Source organism: Oncorhynchus masou, chromosome 23 (genome assembly GCF_036934945.1).
Source record: "Oncorhynchus masou masou isolate Uvic2021 chromosome 23, UVic_Omas_1.1, whole genome shotgun sequence".
NCBI lineage: Eukaryota > Metazoa > Chordata > Actinopteri > Salmoniformes > Salmonidae > Oncorhynchus > Oncorhynchus masou.
The window spans coordinates 24,107,510-24,120,534 of NC_088234.1; the positions used below are offsets into that span (position 1 = coordinate 24,107,510).

A 13,025-nucleotide genomic window follows, 5' to 3' on the forward strand; every position below is an offset into this window, starting at 1 on the left:
TCACCTCGCTGCTCCTCAATGCTTATTTCCATCTTGAGGATGCTTGATGTGTGCATGGCGCCACGCGGCGAGTGGTCGTTCCATTGTCAACCGGCGGCTGAAAATGGGTCTTGAGTGGTAGGGGCCGATAGAAACACCCTCTTGGAGAAATAGAGCGAGTGAGTGCAGGAGAAAAGAGGCCCCGCTTTTTCGCTTTTTCCATTAGCTAATGCCCACTTGTGTTATCAGTGTAGATGAAAAGACCACTGACTTGCCCTTGCAGACACTTGTCTCAGGCGGGAGAGTGGGAAAACCGTCACTGTGTCCCGGCTATTATGAAACCTCTGCTATCTGGAACTGGGTGACAGCACTTGTCCTTAGTCAACGTTTCGGGAGCTGTGTTTAAGCCTGGACATACATAGTGACTTTGGTCAACCCCACACAACCCCCCTTCTCTGCTCTCTTCTCTGTTCTCTCACATACCTTCACCACAAACAACTTATACAGAATACATTTGGTAGCCTGTGTGCTAACATTATTTACAATGTCAGTTCTACCTTGTTAAAGTAAAGTCCATCAAAGTTTTTTTATGCAAGGTGAACCTTCCTGCCTGCAGACGTTGTAGGATATCTGATGGTCAGAATGGATCTCATTATGATAGGATTGTGCGATCGCTTGACTCAGTTCTTCAACGTCTCCGAATTGTTTCCCGGCTCTGTTTTGTTGAGTGTTTTCATGTCCTTCCCACCGATTTACACATGGTGGCGTAGGCTAGCTTCTAGCATGTCAATGTGTGCATTACTAACAGATCTATGTGACATTTAGATGATAGTTTATAATTCTAGTTTCCATCAGTTACCTTCCCCAACGGTTTCTACCCCTAAAACAAAACATTCATCACATTTCTAAGATCGTCTAAGACTTTTTATTTATACCGCCGTTTCCTCCGCAGGTTCAGGTGACCCCGGTTACCCCAGTAACCTCCATTTGTCAAGTTAGTTGGTCTTGTTTATGCATTCACCACATTCTTTCTTTCTTTCTCTCTTTTGTTTTGTTCTGTTTTTTCCCTTCATCCCCCTCTCCTCCTCCTTTCTACATAAACTTGTAGTCAATCTCGCCCCCATCTAATCCACACGTTACTTATTGCCATGTCATCCATCGCAGGAGGCGGAGTTAAAAAATTACACCCCCTAGTAACATGTCATCACTCAAAGCAGACAACATCTTGGTCTAACTTCGTGATTTGTTTGTTTGTGGTTTGGTTTGTTTGTTTGTGAGTATGTCTTCCGTCATGCTATCTCCCACCGGCCGCTTCGGTGTGAATAACATTCTTCTCTCACAGTAGGAAGTGTTACAGGAAGTGAAGCCTGTTTGATGACTTCTCATTGACTTCCTTTCCTGTCCATATCTTCCTATGAGCATGCCACTGCTTTGAGTGAAAAAATAGCCTAACAACGATCCACTTCTCCATCCCCCTGTTACACACATGCTGCTTTTATAATGATTCACTGGTTGTAACCGTGGTATCGACCCCTCACCCCTTGGCGACTGACCTCTCGCCCGTTTGATTGACAGGCATGGCCAGCCACCCACCGATCCCCATCCTGGACCTAGCTGATCATCTGGAGCGTTTGAAAGCCAACGACAACCTAAAGTTTTCGCAGGAATACGAGGTAAACATGAGGCTTGTTTTTATCTGATTGCATATTAGGATCAGATTGGAGGTGTTATCGGAGAAGGATTCATGATTTCGATGAATTAAAATGCCGTCTGTCATTCAGAACAAAAGGTTGGTATGTTAAAGACCTTCAACTTTTGATTATGCTTCATGGTCACAGTGAAAACATCACTGGGTGTCCCGGTTTGGACTGAGTCGCCCCTGGTACATTGTATTTGAAAACATGGAAATTATTCCATTAATCTACATGCTTGTTAGAGTATGCTACCCCAACAGTGTAGGCTCATGTGCCTGAGAGAGGCTGGATGCCCTCTAAACTCATTGTGTCACTCATTGTGTAATGTGTCAGGGAGTTTATTTAAGCCCAAAGTCTCGCCATGTAATGTTATTTTCCCGGAACCCTTTAATCCAGTCATTACAAAAGTGTCACAGCCCTGCCAACCTGCCGTTCAGGAAAGCCAGTCCTCACATGGCAGCTGGCATTCAGGAAAAAAAACTAAGATGGCTTCCTGTGGAGAACCTGTTCACCGGTCACACCTGGGAAACCCAAATCTCACAATCCTTCCAATCTGCCTAATGCAAAGTGAAAATGAAACATTTATCCAGTCACAGCGGGCTTGATTGAAAGGCTCGTCGTCCCCGCGTCTCTATATCTCTGAACGGCAATCATTTTCCTATTTAAAATGGACGCTGCTCGGAAAAGATCAGCTTCTCGCAAACACAATATAATCTCAGTTGCTCGCAGACAAGGTGACACGACTCATCGGCCACGATTCGCCAAAGTCTCATCTGACCGAAGAAGAAGAATGGAAGTAGAAGAAGTCTTTGGTAGGACTGTGGCGGTTATAAAATTCTGTTTAGCATTTCCACACCATCACACTTACAAGCCACTGATGCAAGACTTTGGAACGTCTAGGCCCCTACATTTAAAAAAGTCTAATAAATCCATTTAATACTCACTGAGTGTACAAAATATTAAGGACACCTTTCTAATATTGAGTTGCACCCCATTTGCCCTCAGAACAGCCTCAATTCATCAGCGCATAAACTCTACAAGGTGCGGAAAGTGTTCCACAGGGATGCTGGCCCATGTTGACTCCAATGCTTCCCACAGTTGTGTCAAGTTGGCTGGATGTCCTTTGGGTGGTGGAACATTCTTGATACACATGGGAAAATATTGAGTGTGAAAAACCCAGCAGCTTTGCAGTTTTTGACACACTCAAACCAGTCTGCCTGGCACTTACTACCATACCCCGTTCAAAGGCACTTAAATATTTTGTCTTGCCAATTCACCGTCTGAATGGCACACATACACAATCCATGTCTCATGTCTCAAAAATCATTCTTTGACCTCTATCCTCCCCTTCATCTACACTGATTGAAGATGATTTAAAAGGTGACATCAATAAGGGATCAGAGCTTTCACCTGGCTATTGAAAATAAAATACAAATTCACCATAATTGTAGGCTAACTCTATAAGCACAATCAATGAACCAACAGCATCATCTAGGCCTATACGTTATCTCCCAGACTCGTGAATAGAAAGATTGGAGCATAGGGTAAGGCAACCATAAGGTAACCAGTCCATACAGTAATCATAACACAGTGCATTCGGAAAGTGTTCAGACCCCTTGACTTTTTCCACATTTTGTTAGGTTACAGCCTAATTCTAAAATTGATTACATCTCTTTTTTTCCCTCATCAATCGACAAACAAAATAGCAAAAATAGGTTTTTAGAAATGTTTGCTAATTTATAAAAATGTTTAAATAGAAATATCATATTTACATACATTTGAAGTGGGAAGTTTACATACACCACTTCACCACTTCATTTTAGGAATGTGAAATGTCAGAATAATAGTAGAGAGAATGATTTATTTTAGCTTTTATTTATTTCATCACATTCACAGTGGGTCAGAAGTTTACATACACTCAATTAGTATTTGGTAGCATTGCCTTTAAATTGTTAAATTTGGTCAAACGTTTCGGGTAGCCTTCCACAAGCTTCCCACAATGAGTTGGGTGAATTTTGGCCCATTCCTCCTGACAGAGCTGGTGTAACTGAGTCAGGTTTGTAGGCCTCCTTGCTCGCACACGCTTTTTCAGTTCTGCCCTCAAATGTTCTATAGATTGAGGTCAGGGCTTTGTGATTCCCACTCCAATAACTTGACTTTGTTGTCCTTAAGCCATTTTGCCAAAACTTTTTGCCAAGACCCATTTGCGACCAAGCTTTAACATCCTGACTGATGTCTTGAGATGTTGCTTCAATATATCCACATAATTTTCCCTCCTCATGATATAAAGTGCACCAGTCCCTCCTGCAGCAAAGTACCCTACAACATAATGCTGCCACCACCGTGCTTCACGCTTGGGATGGTGTTCTTCAGCTTGCAAGCCTCTCCCCTTTTCCTCCAAACATAATGATGGTCATTAGGGCCAAACAGTTCTATTTTAGTTTCATCAGACCAGAGGACATTTCTCCAAAAAGTACGATCTTTGTCCCCATGTGCAGTTGCAAATCATAGTCCGGCTCTTTTATGGCAGTTTTGGAGCAGTAGCTTCTTCCTTGCTGAGCGGCCTATCAGGTTATGTCAATATAGGACTCGTTTTCCTGTGGATATAGATACTTTTGTACCTGTTTCCTGCAGCATCTTCACAAGGTCCTTTGCTGTTTTTCTGGATTGATTTGCTCTTTTCGCACCAAAGTACATTCATCTCTAGGAGACAGTACGCGTCTCCTTACTGAGCGGTATGACGGCTGTGTGGTCCCATGGTGTTTATACTTGCGTACTATTGTTTGTACAGATGAAAGTGGTACCTTCAGTCATTTTATAAGTTAATCCCAAGGATGACTTGTAGAGGTCTACAATTTTTTTCCGAGATCCTGGTTGGTTTCTTTTGATTTTCCCATGATGTCAAGCAAGGAGGCACTGAGTTTGAAGGTAAGCCTTGAAATACATCCACAGGTACACTTCCAATTGACTCAAAGTATGTCAATTAGCCTATCAGAAGCTTATAAAGCCATGACATAATTTTCTGGAATTTTCCAAGCTGTTTATAGGCACAGTCAACTTAGTGTATGTAAACTTCTGACCCACTGGAATTGTGATACAGTGAATTATAAGTGAAATAATTTGTCTATAAACAATTGTTGGAAAAATGTGTTGTATCATGCACAAAGTAGATGTCCTCACCGACTTGCCAAAACTGTAGTTTGTTGACAAGAAATGTGTGGAGTGGTTGAGAAAGGAGTTTTAATGACTCCAACCTAAGTGTATGTAAACTTCCGACTTCAACTGTAAGTATTCAGACCCTTGACTCAGTACTTTGAATCATCTTTGGCAGCAATTACAGTCTTGAGTATGACGCTACAAGCTTGGTACATCTGTATTTGGGGAGTTTCTCTCATTTTTCTCTGCAGATCCTCTCCAGCTCTGTCAGGTTGGATGGGGAGTGTTGCTGTACAGCTATTTTCAGGTGTTAGTTCGGTTTCAAGTCCGGGCTCTGGCTGGGCCACTGAAAGACATGCAGAGACTTGTCCCGAAGCCACTCCTGAGCCCTCTGGAGCAGGTTTTCATCAGGGATCTATCTGTACTTTTCTCCTTTCAACTTTGCCTCGATCCTGACGAGTCTCCCAGTCCCTTCTGCTGAAAAGCACCCTGACAACATGATGCTTCACCGTAGGGATGGTGCCAGGATTCCTCCAGATGTGACGCTTGGCATTCAGACCAAAGAGTTCAATCTTGGTTTCATCAGACCATATAATCTTGTTTCTCATGGTCTGAGAGTCTTTAGGTGCCTTTTGGCAAACTCCAAGTGAGCTGTCATGTGCCTTTTACTGAGGAGTGGCTTCCATCTGGCCAATCTACCATATAGGCCTTATTGGTGGAGTGCTGCAGAGATGGTTGTCCTTCTGGAAGGTCCTCCAATCTCCACAGAGGAACTCTGGAGCTCTGTCAGTGATCATCGGGTTCTTGGTCACCTCCCTGACTAAGGCCCTTCTCCCCCGATTGCTCAGTTTGAATAATTTTGCACGCCCAATTTTTCAGTTTTTATGTTTTTGTTTAAAAAGTTTGAAATATCCAATAAATGTCGTTCCACTTACATTTACATTACATTTAAGTCATTTAGCAGACGCTCTTATCCAGAGCGACTTACAAATTGGTGAATTCACCTTCTGACATCCAGTGGAACAGCCACTTTACAATAGTGCATCTAAATCATTAAGGGGGGGTGGTGAGAAGGATTACTTATCTTATCCTAGGTATTCCTTGAAGAGGTGGGGTTTCAGGTGTCTCCGGAAGGTGGTGATTGACTCCGCTGTCCTGGCGTCGTGAGGGAACTTCATGATTGTGTCCCACTTGTTGTTGATTCTTCACAAAAAAATACAGTTTTATATATTTATGTTTGAAACCTGAAATGTGGCAAAAGGTCGCAAAGTTCAAGGGGGCCGAATACTTTCGCAAGGCACTGTAAATTATATTTTACCAAATAAGGCAATCTTATGTATACCACCCCTACCTTCTCCCAACACAACTGATTGGCTCAAAGGCATTAAGAAGGAAATAACTTCTACAAATGAACTTTTAACAAGGCACACATGTTAATTGAAATGCATTCCAAGTGACTAGTTGAAGAAGCTGGTTGAGAGAATGCCAAGAGTGTGCAAAGCTGTCATCAAGGCAAAGGGTGGCTACTTTGAATAATCTCAAATATAAAATATATTTAGATTTGTTCAACACTTTTTTGGTTACTACATGATTCCGTATGTGTTATTTCATAGTTGTGATGTCTTCACTATCATTCTACATTGTAGAAAATTGTAAAAATTAAGAAAACCATTGAATGAGTAAGTGTGTCCAAACTTGTGACTGGTACTGTAGACAGATGTGTGCCTTTTAAAATCATGTCCAATCAAATGAATTTGCAACAGGTGGACTCCAATCAAGTATTAGAAACATCTCAAGGATGATCGATGAAAACAGGATGCACCTGAGCTCAATTTTGAGTCTCATAGCAAAGTGTCTGAATACTTATGTGAATAACGTATTTATGTTTTTACTTCCAATATATTTGCGCAATTTTCTAAAACTGTTTTCACTTTGTCACTATGGGGTATTTTGTGTAGATTGTGTAGGCATTTTAAAATATTTTATTAATTTTAGAATAAGGCAGTAACGTAACAAAATGTGGAAAACGTCAAGGGGTCAAAAAACTTTCCCAAGGCACTGTAATACAGTCCGGACTCAAAGGCGATTACTAGAATTTATTTCATTTTGGAGTATAAGCTGGACCAATTATGTGCCAAAGATATCTTAAATCTATTCCATTTTTTAAAATGTTTTTCTTCTGTGTGTAATATGTGGTAGGCTATTAGGCTATATTGTATAACGGCACAATCATTATTTCAATTCAGTTTATTTGGGGGGGCTCATATTCAGGTCTATGCGTATGAATAAGCTCTAATATGGGTATGGGTGTTCTGCATGCAGTGTTTCAAATGCATCACCTTAGAAAGAACTGTCCATTTTGTTGTTTGGCTTTGAAGCAACATCCACAATAACCATATTTTCCACTCAGTTTCAAGCTATTGTTGAAATTCTTTCTTCAAATTGATAGATCACAGTAAGGTGAGTTTTAAAAACATGATACGGTTTTATGTGATTTTCAATTTATTTTGCATTGATGTCAGAGTGGTTAGATGGACGTCGTTAGCCAACGCATGTCCAGAGTGCATAAGAGGTGATTACCGTGACTCAATGGTCACGTGGAATTTGACTGCGGTCATGACTCATGACTGCCGGTGGGGTGGTAATACGGTCACCGCAACAGCCCTAGTCTTTGGTTTGTGGCGTTCACAAAGACATAATCCTATTTCTGTGATTTCATCAGACGATGAAACCTACTGGGTTTGATTGATTGGAGCAGAGTGGCATGGGCCAAACGTAAAGTTACCATTTTTTCCCTCCCCTCACAGTCATTGCTCTCGGCACAAATGTGGCTGTAAATACCTTTTTAAAGCCCCATAAATCCCCTGTATTCCTACCCTCGCTCGCTATTGCTAGATAGATTCTGTGCGAAACACAATGGGAGTAAATCTAAATAGATGAACTTGAGTTCAACTGATTGTTGGCGAAGCTACAGAATTGTGCTAGAGCGCCGGGGTCCTTTCAGGCGCATTGTGTGTGATGGAACTGCAGTCAACCTCTTTCTCTCTCTCGCTCTCTGCCTCTCTCTCTGTCTCTCACTCCTCTCTCTCTCTCTCTCTCTCTGTGGGCTGTGCCACCACAGCTCCAAACCATGAGGTCAAAATGTGGCTGGCTGCCAAGCTTCCCCAACCGTTATTGCACCTTATGAACATTGAATTTTAATTCCAAGGCTGGTATTTTCACAAGGAATGGAAAGTCATTTTCAGAGCACAACGAAAGGTCTTTGTTATGATCAATGTTGCGACCGACTGTTTCAGCTTAGCTTTGTTCTGACTGACTCACACTGCATTCTGGTCTGTATTTCTGCAGATAATGTATGTCGCACAACTGAGATTTGGTCAAAGTTCACACGCTCTTAACCCTTATTAAAGTGTATCTCATCCCCAGGCCAAAGAGAAATCAGACATAATTCAAAGGTTAACTTTCCAAAAAGTAAATATTCCTTTTTCAGTCATTTGTCTAGAGATTATACAGGGAGATTTTATCCGAGACTCTAACCGCCTCATGTATAAACAACCATGATCATTTCATCTTTAATCAAGGAGGGAGAAAGCGTTTGGTTGTAAACTCTAGAGCCTTGTTCAGTTTCAATACTCTTAAAATGCATCCTTCCTCCACACTTCCTAAAAGAAATCACTAACCTCAAATCAAATTGAATTGAATTGTATTACACATGCGCCGAATACAAGAGGTGTAGACTTTACTGTAATGTGCTTCCTTACGAGCCCTTTCCAACAATGCCGAGTTAAAAAGTATGAAAAAATATAAAAGAAAATAGTAACATAATAAAAGACAAAAACAATATAGGAAGATTAATACCGACTTAATGTGCAGGTGTACGGGGTAGTTGAGGTAATTGAGGTAATATTGACATGTAGGTATGGGTAAAAGTGACTAGGCAATCAGGATAGATAATCAACAGAGTAGAGGCAGCGCATGTGTGAATGTGTGTGTGTGCGTGTGCGTGTCAGGGTAGCCATTTGAGTAACTGTTCAGCAGTCTTATGGCTTGGGGTTAGAAACTGTTCAGGAGCCTTTTGGTCCCAGACTTGGCACTCTGTTACTGCTTGGGTAGCTGGAGTATTTGACAACTTTTAGGGCTTTCCTCTGACACCACCTAGTATAGAGGACATGTATGATGGGGAGCTCGACCCCAGTGATGTACTGGATCGTATGCACTACCCTCTGTAGCACCTTATGGTGGATGCCAAGCAGCCATACCAAGCGATGATGCAGCTAGTCAAGTCGTGCACAGCTACTCAGTCATGGGTGAACAGGGAGTACAGGACGGGACTAAGCACGCACCCCTGAGGGGTCCCCATGTCTAGGGTCAGCATGGCAGATGTGTTGTTGCCTACCCTCACCACCTGGGGGCGGCCCGTTAGGAAGTCCAGGATCCAGTTGCAGAGGAAGGTGTTCATTCCCAGGGTCCTTAGCTTAGTGATGAGCTTGGAGGGCACAATGGTGCTGAACGCTGAGCTGTAGTCAATTAACGGCTTTCTCACATAAGTGTTCCTTTTGTCCAGATGGGAAAGGGCAGTATGGAGTGCAATAGAGATTGCATCCTCTGTGGATATTCCAGTCTGTGCTAGCGAAACAGTTCTGTAGCTTAGCATCAGGTGACATGCTGGTAGAAATTAAGTAATAAGAATTTCAGTTTTCCTGCAGTAAAATCACCTGCCACTAGGAGCGCCACCCATGGGTGAGCATTTTGTTGTTTGCTCATGGCCTTATACAGCTCATTGAGTGTGGTCTTAGTGCCAGCATTGGTTTGTGGTGGTAAGTAGACAGCTACAAATAATATAGGTGAAAACTCTCTTGGTGTGGTCTACAGCTTATCATGAGGTATTTAGGTGAGCAGAACCTCGAGACTTCCTTACAGCGCACCAGCTGTTGAAAACAAAGAGACACACACCACCCCCCGAGTTTGCCCAACGCTGCCGTTCTGTCTTGCCAATGTATAGAAAAAAACAGCTAGATTTATATTTTCCATGTCCTTATTCAGCCACAACTTGGAGAACCGGATATTACAGTTATTCAGATCACGTTGATAGTCTCTAACAGAGCTTGTCCAGTTTATTTTCCAGTAATTGCACGTTCTCCAATATAACGGACGGTAGAGGGGGTTTATCCACTCGCTGACGTGGTCTCGTCAGGTATCCCACACGTCGGGCCTCTATAGCGCCGCTTTTGCCTTCTTCGAGTGTCAGGAATTTGGGCCTGGTCTGGGATGATCAGTATGTCATTTGCCTCTGACTCATTGAAGCAAAAATCCTCATCTAAATCGAGGTTAGTGATCGCTGTTCTGATGTCCAGAAACTCTTTTCGGTCATAGAAAATGATGCGGGAAACATGAACAAAATAAATTATGATCAGCTAAAAAAAAAACACATAATAGCACAATTGGTCAGTAGCCCGTAAAACGGCTGCTATTCTCTCCAGTGTCATTGTAGTAGCCTGAATTTACTGGATTGGTGTCATAAACCTTTCCACAAGCATGCTTTCACCAATTATGTGATGTCACTATCAGAAAGGAGGAAGGAATTATGCATTTAAATAATATTTTAACACATTTACCTCTCTGTGCATCCTGCCCTTTAGCGTCAGGTACCTTAATTTCCAATAGTGAGCATAATCGAGCTCATAACTCCCTTATTGGAAATATAAAAAGTTAGAGACTCATTAAAGAACACAGCCCAATATTTCCTCTGACATGTGAAATTGAACACTATGTTTAACAACGTGGTGTTTTCTCTTACACAACAAGTGGCATTACATTTAATAGCCAGTTTATTTACGGTGAGGGACCCTCCAGGCTTTAGAGCTTTACAGAGATTGCTGATTCTGTTGGTTGTACTCAATTGTACAGCTCTTCTGTGTGCCGTAAACCCTAACCCCATAGAAGGACCAAGGATGGTGGAGAGCAAACTTGGCCTTTGAGGAAAACCTACTCTACAATGGCTAAAATAGTGGTCTCTTATCATTGTAGTTATTATAGTAGACTATTGTTGTGTTCCTTTTCTGCTTACTAAGGTTGGCATCCGATGTATACAACAATAGTCAAAGGCAATAGAGAGAGAATTTAGTTTGACTAAAAAGTACAGTGCCGGTCAACAGTTTGCACACACCTACTCATTCAAGGGTTTTTCTTTATTTTGACTATTTTCTACATTGTGGAATAATAGTGAACACATTAAAACTGAAATAACACATATGGAATAATTTGAGATTCATCAAAGTAGCCACCCTTTGCCTTGGTATGTTTTAACAGTCACAGTGGGTACAACATCTCCTATACACTTCATGATAAACTCAGTCTCTGTCTCAGTGTATTCGTCAATATTATTAGCTACCCGGAATGTATCCCAGTCCCCGTGATCAAAACCATCTTGAAGCGTGTATTCCGATTCGTCAGACCAGCGTTGAATAGTCCTTAGCACGGGTACTTCCTGTTTGAGTTTCTGCTTATAGGAAGGGAGAAGCAAAATGGAGTCGTGATCAGATTTGCCAAAAGGAGGCGTAGAAACTTGACATTTTGCGATTGACTGACTTGCATGCCTTAAAGTAATGATGGAATCATATTTTCAAGCATGATGGTAACTGCATCATGTTATGGTATGCTTGTTATCAGCAAGGACTAGGGAGTGTTAAGTATAAAATCAAACATAATATAAACTCAGCAACAAAAAAATAAATATTCCTTTTTCAGGACCCTGTCTTTCAAAGATTATTCATAAAAATCCAAATAACTTCACAGATCTTCATTGTAAAGGGTTTAAACACTGTTTCCCATGATTGTTCAATGAACCATAAACAATTCATGAACATGCACCTGTGGGAACGGTTGTTAAGACACTAAAAGCTTACAGACGGTAGGCAATTAAGGTCACAGTTCTGAAAACTTTGGACACTAAAGAGGCCTTTCTACTGACTCTGAAAAACACAAAAATAAAGATGCCCAGGGTCCCTGCTCATCTGCTTGAATGTGCCTTATGCATGCTGCAAGGAGGCAGATAATAAATTGCAATGTCCGTACTGTGAGATGCCTAAGACAGTGCTTCAGGGAGACCGGACTGACAGCTGATCGTCCTCACAGTGGCAGACCATGTGTAACAACACCTGCACAGGATCGGTACATCCGAACATCACACCTGCGGGACAGGTACAGGATGGCAATAACAACTGCCCGAGTTACACCAGGAACGCACAATCCCTCCATCAGTGCTCAGACTGTCCGCAATAGGCTGAGAGAGGCTGGACTGAGGGCAGGTCTTCACCAGACATCACTGGCAATAACGTTGCCTATGGGCACAAACCCACCATCTCTGGACCAGACAGGACTGGCAAAAATTGCTCTTCTCTGACGAGTCGCGGTTTTGTCTCATCAGGGGTGATGGTCGGATTCGCGTTTACCGTCAAAGGAATGAGTGTTACACTGAGGCCTATACTCTGGAGCTGGATCGATTTGGAGGTGGAGGGTCCGTCATGGTCTGGGGCGGTGTGTCACAACATCATCGGACTGAGCTTTTTGTCATTGCAGTCAATCTCAATGCTGTGCATTACAGGGAAGACAACTTCCTCCCACATGTGGTACCCTTCCTGCAGGCTCATCCTGACATGACCCTCCAGCATGACAATGCCACCAGCCATACTGCTCGTTCTGTGCGTGATTTCCTGCAAGACAGGAATGTCAGTGTTCTGCCATGGCCATCGAAGAGCCCGGATCTCAATTGCATTGAGCACGTCTGGGACCTGTTGGATCGGAGGGTGAGGGCTAGGGCCATTCCCCCCAGAAATGTCTGGGAACTTGCAGGTGCCTTGGTGGAAGAGAGGGGTAACATCTCACAGCAAGAACTGGCAAATCCGGTGCAGTCAAATGAGGAGGAGATGCATTGCAGTACTAAATGCAGCTGGTGGCCACACCAGATAATGACTTTTACTTTTGATTTGAACCTTCCCCCTTTGTTCAGAGTCACATTATTGCTGTTAGTCACATGTCTGTGGAACTTGTTAAGTTTATTTATCAGTTGTTGAATCTTATGTTCATACAAATATTTACACATGTTAAGTTTGCTGAAAATAAACGCAGTTGACAGTGAGAGGATGTTTATTTTTTTGCTGAGTTTAGGTAAGCACAGGCAAAATCCTAGAGGAAAAC

General features: G+C 42.3%; 1 protein-coding gene across 14 annotated transcripts in view; it reads left to right on the forward strand.

Moving 5' to 3' along the window:
• The window catches only part of LOC135510606 (receptor-type tyrosine-protein phosphatase delta-like), a 383,074-nt gene that overhangs the window by 333,946 nt on the left and 36,103 nt on the right, over positions 1 to 13,025 (forward strand). For 7 of the 14 annotated variants that reach the window (XM_064931651.1, XM_064931650.1, XM_064931653.1 and 4 more), the window contains 2 exons: positions 932 to 973; positions 1,555 to 1,652. In XM_064931651.1, coding sequence (XP_064787723.1) covers positions 932 to 973; positions 1,555 to 1,652 — 140 coding nt within the window. The remainder of the gene's footprint in view (positions 1 to 931; positions 974 to 1,554; positions 1,653 to 13,025) is intronic. The other 7 variants (XM_064931664.1, XM_064931655.1, XM_064931657.1 and 4 more) reach the window with 1 other exon arrangement.